The sequence below is a fragment of the Ahaetulla prasina genome, chromosome 7 (assembly GCF_028640845.1).
Source record: "Ahaetulla prasina isolate Xishuangbanna chromosome 7, ASM2864084v1, whole genome shotgun sequence".
NCBI classification, from domain to species: domain Eukaryota; kingdom Metazoa; phylum Chordata; class Lepidosauria; order Squamata; family Colubridae; genus Ahaetulla; species Ahaetulla prasina.
In genome coordinates, this window is record NC_080545.1 from 55,033,016 (window position 1) to 55,048,730 (window position 15,715).

General features: G+C 36.3%; 1 protein-coding gene across 6 annotated transcripts in view; it reads left to right on the forward strand.

Moving 5' to 3' along the window:
• Positions 1 to 15,715, forward strand: part of TMTC2 (transmembrane O-mannosyltransferase targeting cadherins 2) — a 221,668-nt gene that overhangs the window by 13,658 nt on the left and 192,295 nt on the right. For 2 of the 6 annotated variants that reach the window (XM_058190798.1, XM_058190795.1), the window contains exon 2: positions 8,217 to 8,259. The exons of 2 other annotated variants lie outside the window; for them this stretch is intronic. Coding sequence is in view for 1 of the 4 variants with exons in the window: in XM_058190795.1 (XP_058046778.1) it covers positions 8,217 to 8,259 (43 nt within the window). In the remaining 3 variants the exon portion in view is untranslated. Of the gene's footprint in view, positions 1 to 8,216; positions 8,260 to 13,738; positions 14,393 to 14,870; positions 14,895 to 15,715 lie in introns of those variants that run through there. 2 more of the 6 variants (XM_058190797.1, XM_058190799.1) reach the window with 2 other exon arrangements.

Sequence of the window (15,715 nt, forward strand, 5' to 3'; positions counted from 1 at the left end):
ATAAATTCATAAGTTATGAATCTGAGTATATGTATATAATTACAAGGCAATGTGCTTATTTCATAACACATAGTGAATTTTGGAAAGACTCAGTGTTGCCACAAATTTAATCTCCAGATGTAATCTCCTTCACAAAGAATGATTGGAATTTTATAATATCTGTATTTATTTAAAATACAGATTGAGTGTAACTAGAGGCACAGATTTAATTCTCAAACAAAGACCACTACTTCTATATAGGTCTCTAGAAAAAATAGTCAGCACTCTAGGAAGTTTACAAAGCCCAAACTCCGCTGTGGTCAGGTATTGTCTCATCACAACTACACCGCAAGAGCCCTATCAGAGGAAATTGGTGATCAGATTTCAATAACATAGATGTCATTGTAGCCTCTGTTGCTCCAACTCTAACCAAGATAATTGTGCTATTATAAAACAGATGATTACCAGATTTTTTTAAATTCTTTGAATAATTATTTTCTATATTCATTTCTTTTACTCTTTGATGGTTACTAAATATTTAGGCATTTTTGATCATTCACTTGCATGTATGTAAACCATCTTGATAATCCTGAAGTAATATATTTGATATTAGCATATGTGTGCTAATCTTCAGGACTAGCTTCTCATAGCAGCTCATATTAGACTGAAGTTTTGCAATTCAAAGAGATAATTATAATAAACAATAAATATCAGAATAAATACAGGCAGCCATCAATCTATTACTGTTTTTTCAGTGACAGTTTTGAGTTATTGAATGAATTGAATCATTCAATCACTTGAATGAATGGTGGTTACAACTGGTTCTCTTCTGACTGTCCTAGCAATCCCACAGTCACATGATTATGATCTGGAAGTTTGACAAACATTCACATTCAGGACCAGCTGCAGCACCCTGCAAATCACTATTTGCAGCCTATCCAGTTGGCTTCCCTAGAAAGTCAATCAGGGAAGGTTGCAAATCTCTGGGATAATTTTTCCCCACCGACACACCCTCCCCCAGCTCCTTCATGCTCACATTACACCAGCCGCTTGCACACCCTGAAACACTCTCATGCATCGTCCCTGGCCTGCACCTGGCACATTCCGCTCACTGTGTAAGGACACATTGCTTGACAACAAAAATTCCAGTCCGAATTGCTGTTATAAATCAAGGATTACCTGTAATTTTTAAGGTGTCATCTTTTTTTTCTCTATGTCTGTATATGTATACATAAAACTGCTAAGAATAATAAATAAAAGAATTGTTCTGAAAGTATATCAGACATACTGGAAGAGAATCTAGGATTCCTTCTGGAAAAGCATGGCATAATATACCTCTAGTACAGCGGTTCCCAACCTTTCCGGCATGGAGGCAGCAGCAACAACAGAGGGGAAGAGGGGATCATTTCATGCAAATGCAATATTTTGTGCACAGGAACATGCATGTGCTCACCACTTCTGTGGGATACATTCTGAATGCGCTGCGGCCAGGCACTGGGCCACAGATTGGGGATCCCTGAAACTGTAACAAACTGTAACAAAAACCTAATTCCTCTCATCTTTATGTCCTTTCCCTCCATTTTTGTACTCTCTCCACCCAAAAACAATCTTGTCTTGGTGGCTGCTTTTAGTATTTTCTTTGGGGATTCTTTTTAGTGATAAAAAAGAGAAACTAAAGCAATAATCCTGTTATAAAACTGTATTATTCCATATTCTGAGGACGTAGAGTGTAATCCAGGCAAATTTGTGCAATAAATAATTTGTTAGCCATACTTACCAACAAAAATAAACTTATTTAGGATTTCAGTGTTTAGAATTACATAGTACCAGGTCATATCAATATTTTTAAATTTAACCAAATCCTTTGGTATTTAATAATAAAATAAGGATATGTAATGTAATCAGAAGGAAAATGGCCTCTCCCCCCCCCTTTTTTTTTTTTTTTTTTGCTCAGGCTAAAAATAAAAACACAGTCTGTGTGGCTTCATAGGTAGGAAATGTGGCACAGACCCCAAGAGAATAAAATGGTTTCAGTTGCACTGTTAAACATGGTTAAGGGTTTTTTTAAATTCTCTGATGTGCTTTGTCCGTCTTATGTCATTCAGACCTTCAGACCTTACAGTAAAAAAAAAAAAATTGGATATGTTTACAATATCCTGATACCATTTACTTGCTTCTAAAATATATTGGCAGCGTGCTTTTAAACAGCAGAACTCATCTACACAAGTAACAAAAGGGAAGTGAATGTATTCAATTTAAGTGATTCTTATGATTAATACGTACTTACGATCCCAACACTAATATATAAAGATAAAGCGGTTATGGGCTGAAATCGGCAAATATGCTGTAGAGTTTATAAACAGGTACTTTTCAGCTTTATATAATCTTTGAAGATGATCTAAATGTCAAGATGGGGATAAATAACATATTCCTATATATTCCTTCAATATAGTCAGTGTCTACTAAAAACAGAAAAATAAGCCATATATTTAATTAGCAATCTGGTTAACTATTTTATAACTATGTGTACACTTGTTATATTTGTACATACTAAATGGGATGGTAGTAGGTAATCATTCAGAGGAACTTATTAGACAACCTATGCCCTCTGGGTCATCATCTCAGAGGTATTTAAGGGAGATGGGAGATTACAAAATAATGGAATATACTGTAAATAATAAATAAATATATCCTTACCTAATCCGAGAAACAGAACACATTCATCTTTCATTGTGTGTTTGCATTACTTTGGATTTGGACATGAAAAATAATAAGAATTTGTTTATTTTAATATATGCTACTAAATTTATAAACTTCTTGATTCTATTATAGCTCCTGTGTGTGTGTGTGTGTGTGTGTGTGTGTATATATATAAATAGAGAACATGTATAGTTACCTCCCAGTTGGATTACAGCAATGCACTTTACCATCTGGAAGTTGTAACTACTCCAGAATGCAGCAGTATTATTAGTTATGGGGGCATCATGGTAGCTCATGTAAGACATTACTTTGTAATCGGTTTATGGGTGCCATTTACCCATGAAATTCTATATGGCACAGGACCAGTTTATTGGTGTCTATTTTTGATTATATCATCCTGTTCCATATGCTGTTATAAATTGGACATATTCTAGGTCCCTACTCTGCGGAATAAATTCCCCCTACACACACCCAAGCTTTGATTGGCTCCAGCCCTCCTTGCCCCCTATTAAAACCTGGTTTTGGTCATCTGAAGATTTGGCCTGGGATATTAAACGATTGCCAATTTGGGGAGGTGCTTTGATGGTTGGATTATATTTCTTTTGTTGTTATTGATTATTTTTATTGTTACTGCTACCCAGGGTTGCTCTGGTGGGCAGGCAGCCATATACATGCTTTTGCCCTTTAGAATAACTATGGGTGAGCATCAGTTTTATGTTGCCTGTTGTTTTATTCGATTTGGAATGGTTATTTACATTTTTTATTCTTATTTCTTAGTTTGCACTGTGAAAACTCTTGTAATTAAATTGGTATAGAAATACCATATAGTATATGAATAAATATATAATGGAAAACAAACATGTCAAACAGATATTGCAACCTGCTGAGATGTAAAGGTACAAAAGTCATTTAATAGTTTGGCTTCATATAAATTGGCTAGAGATGGTTATCATTACAGCTAGTTCAGTCCCTGGAGGTTAAGGTAAATATAAATGACCATAACTGATACAATAACTGATATAAAATATAAAGACCTTATTTGTGGAGGTTTGCTGTTTTACAATATTTGGATGACATGGCAAATTGTTACATGAAATAATGGTTTGGAAGAAAATAAAGCAAATAAAATGTCAGGTTTTTTTTTTCCAAACTTCACTTTTTAAATTTTGGTCCATTTCTCCCTTGGTGATTCTTAAAATACCAGTTGCTAGGGTTTATTTTACTAGACTGAAAATTGGCACTCATCCCTGCCGAAAAGAAAAGTGCTAAAAAGACTTTGGATGCAAACAAGTTCCTTCCTTTTTAAAGAGTAACACTTCAGACAGCAGCTATGTTTAGGCATGTTTTGTCCTAGTCTAATTTTTTGACAGTGCATAATAAATGCTGAGTAATTTATATGAATTCCCAGAGCCAGCACAGGAAGTTCTTAAGCCAGTACAAGAAGGCCGCCCTATGTTGATACAAGAAAGCCTTCCTACATCCTGGGATGGCTGCCAGTATTAACACAGGCATCATAAAAATCCCTAGATATCTTACTCCATTGCCAAGCAGAATTTTTAGGGGAAGTGTGTGATTCTAATATTACCCATATTCCACAGGTACCAGAAAAACATCCTACAAGGAAGAAGATAATGGTTAACTAATGAGGATCATAGTTGATTTGGAAAAATACAGGTTAAATTTAATTCCCTTTCACACTTGTTCACATAAATACTTGATGCATAGAGATTAATGAGCAGACTTTACATAGAGAAAACATTATCTCTATTGATTCCAACCATGTAATTCCTATGCCTATATACATGTGTGTGTGAATAGAATTTACAATAAATAAGTTTCTCTGTAGCCTCAAATACTGTATGCTTATAATAATGTAGAAGGAGCAAAGAATGTTGCTTAATTTAAAAATTTAAGAAATTAATACAACATTGAGACATTCCTTTCATGTAAATTCTTAAATAGCATAAGAAGAAAATTTTACTGCAGTCCTGAGACAATTAACCATTTGTTGTGTATTACTGTTTTGCATGTATAGAAATACAGAAATGTAGAAGCCAGGGGGAAAATAACCAAATGTTTTCGTCCAGAAATTTTGGAGAAATTACATTTTTTAAGCTTTAAATCACTTTATTATTTAGGAACATAAAATGTTAAGTTGTGAAAAACTTAACAACTTAATGTTAAGTAGTTTTCTCATGAAACATTTAAAGATGTCATTACGCAGTGTTATGTGCTATGTCATATATTACTAGTAAAATTCAGAAGTGTAATTTTCTGTATTTAACTGGTGCTTTTGAAAATATTGTAAACTGTCCTTCATATAAGCCAATAAAATATTAATGAAGATTACAGTACCACAAAACTTTGTTTTAATGTACTCAATAGGGAAGAGTGTTCATAAATGTCCTTTAAATACAACTGTATGGAATCATGGTAATATATGTTCTTTGATGACATAATTTGACACCGGGTTGATGTAATTTTTGTGACAGCATCACACAAACAGCATCATTGACACAAACATTACCATTTGCATAACAATATTATTCAAGAAATATAAATTATTATGCAAAACGATTCCACTGGAAGTGCAATCCAGTGCATGTATGTGTGTATAGGTAGGTAAGTAGGTAGATGGGTAGATGGACAAACTAGAGTGAGCTGGCTGGGCAAATTTCTATTTCTTATACTGTTAAGAACATTTCTGGGAAAATAAAACTACAAAGTGATGTTCTTTCTTGGCTGCTGTATCTGAAAGACATTGGTCAACTTTACGTCATGTCCCTGTTACTTCAGAAACCTACTAGCATAGCTAGTGCTATAGACATTAATACTGGAACAAAAGGATATAAAACTATTGGATGTCAAGTTTAAGAATGACTATTAAAGCCTAGTAGTAACAATTGTACTAAATATGATCTGTAATCTTGCAATTATAATTTTTAGGGATAGCAAGCATCCGAGGAATATAATAATGAAGTTGCTAGGCTATTTTTTCCTTTTAGTTTTCTGAATGGGGAAAGTATTGATAACAAGGAAGGCAAGTTCAGAAATGCATGTCCTCTAATTGACTATTACTAATTAATGCCTTGGATTCTGCAAAAGGTTAATATAATCAATATATTTTTTTTATACCTTCATCTAACATTTTTCAGAGTTACATCCAAAAAATTATCAATGTTACAGTGTCTTAGTTTCTTCAGATTCCTTATAAAACTCATTTTTTGTCCAAATGCTTTTGCCCTAATTTTGGTTTTTTTATATTACTGCTGTAAAACCCAAATATATTTGACTGAACTAAATGTATACAGATAGTCCTCGATTTACAACAGTTCGCTTAGTGACCTTCAAAGTTACAACAGCACTGAAAAAAGTAACTTATGATCATTTTTCACACTTATCATTGCAGTATCCCTGTGGTCATGTGATTTACATTTAAATGCTTGACAATCTTCTGACAAGCAAAGTCAACGGGGAAATCAGATTAATTTAACAACTGTTAATAAGTCTGCTTCTCATTTTTTTCTCCTTTTCCTTTCTCTAGGTCTTTGCAAGTCTTGCTCTCTTGTATTTTGTGAAACACTTTATGCATTAGTATAAAGTAATGGTAGAAATCGTCGTAGAATGCCGATTGGTTTTGGCAAACAGTATTCAATATTCCCTAATGTAAAAAGATGCTACATGCATTAAGTTACCAGTGAGACTATGGCTTTCTGTGACAAAGTAAGCATATTTAGTGTAGTTAAAATCACATGTGTCAAACCTAAATGGGAACAGATCTTTACTTTTGGTTTAAGTAAAAGTCTGTGTTTGGTTCTAGAATAATAATTTGCTGTATGTAGAAACCTAGACAACTGGATAAATGATGGTATCCTGCATGTCCTCTCAACTGATCTTGTGCGTTGTGACTCTAATTAAGAATTTCAATTTTATGGATTTCAGAAAATTAATTCTCAACATTCCTAGTTGCCTTGCCATGAGCCGTGTTTATACTCTTTCTTCTCTCTCCCCAAGCAAATTGAAAAGAAAGGGGGCTTTTAAGCTAGCTGATATCTAAAGTGATTACTGTCACCCCTTTCCCTGGAACTTTGGATGTGACACCTCAAGCAGAATATATCTTGGCCAGAAAAGCTAAAATTTCAGGATCAAATTGGATTATTGTGATGCGTTACACAAACAACTTAAGTGCATTTGGGAGGGCATCATGAAAACTTCATTAACAGTGGACTTAATAAAACAGTATAGAAAGAACAATGCAGTGAATTCAGTTTACGGGGTTATATAGACAAAACCATTTATTCTGCTATATCACTTATATATCCATATGTTACATCCTGTTTTGGCATTTTTAAAATATTCAATTTAAATATATATTTTATACATATTTACACTCATATGGTTTTAAAATGTTTTTTAAAATTGCTTCTTAAAATTTGGAAAGTGTCAGATTATATTGATAGGTAGCTCCAGTGCACGCATTGTTTTGCAAAGTATGGTTTAAATTAACTGAATTGGAAATTTGTTGAAAAAAACTGGAAACATGGAGACTACTTGGAAAGATGGTTTAATGGTGGACAGGACAACGTGGTTTGAGGTCCTGTCAAAAAGAGCACATGGAGTGGAGAGAGGGATATATTTATATACTCTCTTGAACCCTGCCTTAGATTTTCCTGTTCCTGTACAAGAAATGTTGGCTGTCAGACTCCCAGGGGGCAGGGGTCTTAGCTAACTTTGTAGGCTGTCTGTGCCCCAGGCCTGGTTGAATCTTGCTGGATGATGATGTAATGAAGGGGCTTTGGGCAATTCCTATTATGGCTTAATAGCTTAGTCCTGGTTTGGATCTTGAATATGGGCTAATCCTATCATGTCCTGAGGGCCATGTCTTTTATGTTGTAGATAAGCTGGCTGAGCCTTTGTCTTGTAGACAGGTTGGCACCAAAGTATTTGCTGGGGGCAGGGAGCTGGGGCTGAGTTTCTGTCTTGATTTCTATTTCCCTTTTAGGGGAAATATTCTGCCTTTTTAATATTTCCTAGAATATTTCATTTTTCTAGGAGAGGGGTGGGTGCTAACTTCCTACATGGGTATCTGTTGGGATTGAACATTTCACTCATTTCTAATAAAGTGAAATATTACAACTATTAAATCCCAGTCAATAAAACAATATGATTAGCTGACTTATTTTGACTGTGCATTGCTTATTTGCTTCCTCTACTGCAGTACTAATATTTACAAATAACTTTGTTGTTATTTTATAAAAGCAGTCTACCCAAGCCTAGGGCCTTACCAAGCTAAGTGATTGAATCAGGTTTTTTTGTAAACGATCCTCTTTATTTTCAGCTTGTTGAAATGCAGGCAAATGTTGCAAAAATCTTTTAGCTTAATGAAATCTTTTTTGAATTTTTCATTGGCTGAAAAGTAAACTGATGGTACTTAATATTGATGAGCTGGGTAAGATAAGGCATAAATCCTGCCTTCTCCTCTTAAAAAAGCCAACAAATTAAAACATCATCAACAACATATTTTTCCTATTCTGTAGATGTCCTATCTAACAGAGGCACTTTGGAGATATTACAGACCAGGTAGGATGGAATTTGCTTTCTGTGTGCATTTTTGTAAAAAAAAATCTTAATGCCTGTTTTGGCTGACTTAAAATTTGACTTGGATCATATTTGGAGATTGGATATTGGAAAATACTTCTTAATTTCTGAATCCTGCCTTTTTGGGAAACCCCACTATGAATATAGAAATTAAGCATTTGTGTGCTAGCAATTAGGCTAAACATTTCTTTTGCTATGCTGCTTGGCTAGTTTGTATAGTATAGAAAAATGTATAAAGGTATGCTAGGAGATATCCAGATCAGATATCATATCATCTCCCATTTCAGTTCTGTTATTTCAAGTGATCAATCTGTACATGGTTTCTCTGGGTTTAATTTTAATTTTATTTTTGTATAAAATGCTGGATTTCTCCATTTTTAACAATGTTCCCCCCCCCCCCCCCAAATTTAATTTGCCATTCAAGGCATTGCTAATTGCAGCTCCATGTAGGCATATTATTTGCTAGCTATGTAAAAACGGATGTGTTAGGAAATAATAGACCATGCTTCGTTTTATTTTTACTTCTTTTAAGTTGCTGTTTCTGGAGTTATTTTCTTTTTGAATATAATAAAAGTTTATACTTTTATATATTGTAAGAACTTTAAGGGTATTATACTATTATATTACATTAGATATTAGAACAGCAGAAAAAAACAATTGCTACCAACCTGCCTTCCATTGAGAACCTGTATACTGCACGAGTTAAAAAGAGGGCTGTGAAAATATTTACAGATCCCTCACATCCTGGACATAAACTGTTTCAACTCCTACCCTCAAAGCGATGCTATAGAGCACTGCATACCAGAACAACTAGACACAAGGACAGTTTTTTCCCGAAGGCCATCACTCTGCTAAACAAATAATTCCCTCAACACTGTCAAACTATTTACTAAGTCTGCACTACTATTAATCTTCTCATCGTTCCCATCACCCATCTCCTTCCACTTATGATTGACTGTAACTTTGTTGCTTGTATCCTTACGATTTATATTGATATTGTTTCCAGATTGTTTATTTGTACCCTATAACTATCATTAAGTTTTGTACTTATGATTCTTGATGAATGTATCTTTTCTTTTATGTACACTGAGAGCATATGCACCAAGACAAATTCCTTGTGGTCCAATCACACTTGGCCAATAAAAAATTCTATTCTATTCTATTCTATTCTATTCTATTCTATTCTATTCTATTCTATTCTATTCTATACAGTATACATCTTCCTAGCAATAGACCTTACAGTATGATTAATAACAGTCTACCTGAGATTCTAGGAGTCCCTCACAATTTCATCTTTTGGAAGGCCAATAAGACCTTGCTCTTCCCCCAAGCATTGGCCTAGTATGGGGGTTGATTCAGAAGGCTATTACTGGTAGTCTGATTGGTTTAACACTTGGTAGGCAGCATGGTTTTGTTTTTATTCTTGTCTCTACTGATTGTTTTGAGTCATCTATGGTCATTACATGATACGGGGATTTTACATTTTCCAACATCAAATGAGTCTTATTTTAAGATTATAAGAATATACCTTTGCATCCTTGGAACTGTTTAAACATTGATTTATTAAGTTAGTCTAACTACTGATTGTAAAATTCCTGGAAATAAATATAATCTGTTTAATGGTAATCTTTGTTTATTAAAAAAGAATGTAGCTTTTATAAGAGATATTCCAGTATTGACAATTCAGGGAATTTAAATGTATTGAATCTGGACCAAATTGTGAAAGATATTATAATTAAATATTCTGCAATTTCACAATTTGGGCCATCTAGCATCCAGATATTTTAAAACAGTGTTTAGGAAGCAGCTCACCCAAGGTATTAATAACTTTGATTTTAAGTCTTCTCACACAAAGAAAAATATTATTGTTTCTGATTATATGTTTGCATATGAATATTGTATAAAGTTAAACTTACCAAAATTCCATGTTATCATATAAAATTATACTTCTGTCTCAACATCTTCAAAATATGCTATTATTAAACCTGGAGCCAAGCTGCTGCAGTGATATTGAAGTTATGACATCACAGTTGTTCTCATGCTATTTTTTCCCATCATTCCTTATATTCCATTAAGAAAAGAAAAAAATAAGCCAAAAGAAGAAGCTGAATATCCGGAATAAAATTGGACTATTGCCGTAAAATGAAACCCCAAGTCCCATACAAAGGCTCCCATTTATTTTATATTATTTTAAGTTTTATTTTTTAATATCTACATTTTCATTAGCCAGTGTGCTATTCTCTTCGATTGCTGGGACAGCAGTAAGGATGGGGAATGACTCCTGTCTGATGACAACTGAGTTTGCTGGTTGAGAAGCTCCTCCTCTTCCTTCTGCTTCCCAGCTTTCAGACTCTGTTCTGATCAGACAAGACACATTTTGCTGAGCTGCCCAACAATTATTGAGAATAATAGTAGAAAAAAATATTGGATTTTTAAAGTTCTTAGAGACTTCCCTGATTGGTCTTGATTGGGTTGCCTCTTTCTAGCGAGAAGGGCTCATGCCCGAGTCTGCTGAAGCCACTGTGGGCAGTATTGCGAAGCTTCCCATAGTTGGTAGCAGGCTTCACTCAAATAGAGTGAGGATGGTTCACGCCGCAGTCCGCTCTTTCCTCCGGCTCAGCGGAGGACTCTTCAGCCGCCGAAGCCATTGTTCTGCATTTTGCGGCTTGGCTTGCCAGGAAGCCACGGAAGGGGGATTTTGGAAGCCTCCGATCCCCAGCTAATTGCAGGCACCGGCTGCAGCCGCGCCTAGGACGGCTTTTCTCCCTCGGCTTTCTAAAGCCTCGTGGGCTACAGGCGCCTTCCCCTCAGCCTGAGGGAAGCCCCGGAGCACCTGGAGGACAAAGGGATTGCCCTTATCACCTGGGCAGCATCGAGGAAGATCTTCAGAGGGTGAGAAGCTCCTCTTTTCCCTTTACAAAGGCATAGAGCTTAGGGGGTTTCTCTTTATTCCCCCTTAGAGCTCATTCCATATATTTTTGGATTACTTTCAGGGCGGCTTTAATTGGGGCCTTTTCAGCGCCCGCCATTTTGGATTTGCCTTGTGGCATTTAGAGGCCTACTCTATTATTCAAAATGGCCGACTCTGCCTCTCATTAATCTCGCAAGAGAGGCCCTATTTCTAAAGGAACTCCTGAGTCATCCCACTCTTCTAAGAAGTCCACTCCTCAAGACCTCAATCCTCTAAGTCGGGGCTACCTGTTTCTACTCAGGATAAGGATTTCCTTAAATGCCACAAGGCCATTGAGAAGGCTATAGAAAAGGCAGTTCGCCTTTCTGCCCTTCAGGAAGCCCCCCCACAACAGATTTCTTCTGCTGCTTCAGCCCAACCCTCTACTTCTGCCATTCAAAGTCCTGGGGTCACCATCACTGAGCAGGATGTCCCTGTAACCCTTTCTCCAGATAGGGGTTCTCCCTCATTGGCTAAAACAGGAGGGATAAATGAGAGTCTTTTTAGCCTGGCTCCTCAGAAGGATTCCACTGATGTCCATCTCAGCTTCCTCCTCCACAGCAATCTGTTTCGTTAGGAGGGGAAGATAGAGCAGATCCCTCTGGTTCAAGTCAGGAACCAGTTATTCCCCCTGAAATTGCCAACATGATTCAGGCAGCAATTCAAAAAAGAACAGAGTCCTGGGTATTTCACTGTGATAGTGCAGCAGATTGCCAATCTCAGTTGACAGTGGATCAGGCGCGGTCAGGAGCTCATGTTCTCACTGGAATCTCCCCTAGCCATGCCTCTTCTGAAGCAGAGGATGCAAAGGATTTAGACTTATCTGATGATGAGGATCTTTCTCCAGACCAACCTTTGTTTGTAGGGCTTTTCAAGCCTCAGATTTTTAGGTCTCTCTTGCACAAGGCCAGGGCTACCACTGGCCTGGCTACTCCTGCTATTTCTGATTTTACCTCCAAGCCTAATCAGCCTTCTATTCCCCTGTTTGAGGAACCAGCTCTGGAGTCTGAGGAGATTCCAGGCCCTAAACTCTTCCAGGATGTTCTTACTCGCCAATGGCTTGCCCCTGTTTCAGGTCCCAATCCTTCAGCACTAGCTAGAAGATTTTACAATTTGGCCCCCGAGGTTTCCAAATTGCTTCAGGTTCCTGTGGTGGATTCCCCGGTAGTAGCTTTAGTCTCTCCTTCAGTCACGATGGGGCCCCCTGAGGAAAACCTTAAACCAGAAGATAAGCGTTCAGAGCATTCCTTAATCAAGACACACCAAGCGGCTGCTTGGTCTGTCAGGTCATCCTTAGCGGCCTCCTTTTTCAATAGGGCTGCCCTTCTTTGGATCAAACAATTACAGGAGCGTTTGCCATCTTCTGATGTCCGGTCTCATCAGGACATCAACAAGATTGTGGCTTCTTTAGAATACTCAGCTGATTCCACCATGTATGCCTCACGTTTTGCAGCCAAGGCCATAGAATCCACGGTGGCTTCACGCCGCCTATTATGGCCCTGTTACAGATCATATTTAGTACATCCTTAGAGGAGGTCTGCAGGGCGGCCACATGGTCTTCTCCTTCACCATTCATTAGGCACTATAAAGTGGACAGATTTGCATCAGCTGAGGCTGCTTTCGGTCGTAGGGTTCTCCGGAGGGTTGTTCCGGGCCCGTCGGACTCAGTTTCTCATCCCTCCCTATAGGGTAGCAGCTTTGGCATGTCCCCATTCTAACTGCTGTCGCAGCAGTCGAAGAGAAAGGGTGTTGGTTTACCTGAACGCACCTTCTGTCGATTGCAGGGACAGCAGTCAGCCCCACCCTGTAGTTTATTCCTGTTCCTCCGGGGATCTGTTACAAGTTAGGCAGGGAGGGGCGGGCGTACTCACCTTGTCTTTTCAGCCCAGCATGCCAGTCTGCCGTATCTCCTTCATCTGAAAGCTGGGAAGCAGAAGGAAGAGGAGGAGCTTCTCAACTGGCAGACTCAGTTGTCATCAGACATTCCCCATCCTGACTGCTGTCCCTGCAATCGACAGAAGATGCGTTCAGATAAGCCAACGCCCTTTTTCTGTGTTTTAAAATGTTCATAATGTTCCCTTAAATCTTACCTGATTAGTTTTTCTATATCAATTCCTAATAATTTGTCAAATTGTTTTCTATTAACATTAAATTGTACTTGCTATTTTAAGCCTCATTGACCCATACATTTAAAATGCAAAAATAATTAAATACCTCCTTAGTCTTGAAGCAGAACATTAAATTTATAATACTTTGAGTTGTAATTAACACATCTGTTCTGTTTTCATTAATGCAAAAAATTATGGATAAAATGACAAGTCTCAGAATTTTTGGAGCAGGGTGATTTTTGATATATTAACTAATGGCTTTTTCAGTTTAAATAGGCTACATTATTAATATAGAATAAACAGAAGAATATTCTGTTTGCTTCATCTTATTATAAATTTTGTTTAATAAGGAAAGTTTGGAAATTTTAAAGAGCAGTTATTACAGTACAGATATGATGGAAGATCTTCTAAACTATTATCAAATTTTGGAGAAACATGGATATGTCTTCATTCTTAGTATAAATAGCTTGGGTTCTTTTTTCTCTTTTTCTTTAAAAACGCTTTGTCTTGTTATGAAATAGAAATGAAATGTCATCTAAACTTAGAAAATGTGACAGTTGCTTAAATCAGTGATTTGACAACTAAGCCTGATATTCTGGAACCTTTATTAAACTAGCTCTGCAAATATTGGAATAGATGGGAATGCCCTAATTTCTCCGGCTCCTTTTTTATTAGTGACTATATTTCATAAACTATAGTTCATTAAAATGTTTCATATTTATTCTGTTTTAAATTGAATTTGTTATCAAGGTTATGCATGCATGTATAATTAAGTACAACACTTTTCAGGGTTTTCAGCTTTCTATGCTTCCTTCATGTCCTTAATTATCTGGGAAGAGGGAAAATCAGTTAAATTTAAATGTTTCCTTGCAGAATCCTGATTAATTTCTAGTTATAAGGTATATGTGGGATCTGTAAAAAATAGAATTCACTTATGATCAAATTACTGCTGATTTTGTTACCATCTGTAGAACTTAATACTATTTTCTTTTCAGAATAAGAAAAGCACCTCTCAATGTCAAATGACATGGAGATAGCAGTGGCAAAGTGATTGAGGGTATATATTGACATATATATCTATTTTGGATTCCCTTTTCTTTCATAAAATTCTTGTATACGTTTCTGCTGTTTATTTATTTTATTATTATTATATCATTTATTCATTTAGCTATAATGCAATAGCTGTATTATAATTAGGATTGGTGAATTGCATTTATTTGTTAGATTTTTGATATATGACCTCACAATTGGCTAACAGTGATAGTAAAAATCAGCTAATATTAAAAATATTAAACATCAACCAACTCAAGATATTTTATAATATTTTAAGAGTAAGATGTTTTTATATACATGGATTTATGATATTCATTTTTTATTATGGTTTGGCACTCTTGAAACTTCATTTGCAAAGCATATGTAGAAGTGTTTTCAATTGATGTTCAACTTTGGCAACTAAATAATTATAACTAGGACCACTAGAATTGTTTGCTGCTATTGGTATGGCACCTACACCTTGGTTTCCTTTTATTTTTTAGGTTTTCACTTGCTGGAGGAGCAGGGTCAATGACGTCCCAATTCAAATAATCCTGTTTATACCTTTCATATGTCTTACATGCCATTGCTTACTTGTACTAAGTACTATTTTGCAAAGAAAGAATGATATGTTGGATTGGAATTCTAGAATGCGCTATGCAAGAATAGTTGCTTACAGAATGATGTTTCAGCAGGTAGTTAAATGCCAAGATAAGCCTACACCATTATAGAATTCCCAAATGAATTATGGGAATTCCCAAATTCCCATTATAGAATTCCCAAATTGAAATCCTACTTCCGCTTTAATTGCAATAACACAAGAGCAACCAACAATATGACTTCTGTAACAGAATCATCAGTGCTTGGAATACACTACCTGATTCTGTGGTCTCTTCCCATAATCCTAAAAGCTTTAACCAAAAACTTTCTACTATTGACCTCACCCCATTCCTAAGAGGACCATAAGGGGCCTGCATAAGCGCACAAACGTGCCTATCGTTCCTGTCCTATTGTTTTTCTTTTTTTCTTCACACACACACATATATATATATATATATATATATATATATATATATATATATATATATATATATTTTCTGAGGTTTTCGCGGGTGTTTGTATGTAGGTCTTTGGTTATTCGGGTTTTCTCCCGCGTAAAATTGGAAGTGTCTTGGCGACGTTTGACGAAGTCTCATTCACATCTTCAGGCTTCAGCCGTGCTTCTGGGAGCAATGTGTGATTGCAGCTGTTTCTTCCTTTTAACTGCTAGTGGGGTTTGAACTGATTGGGTGGGAGCTTGGCTGTGCTCTGATTAGATGGGGTTTTTGTGCTCTGATTGGCTGGGGGT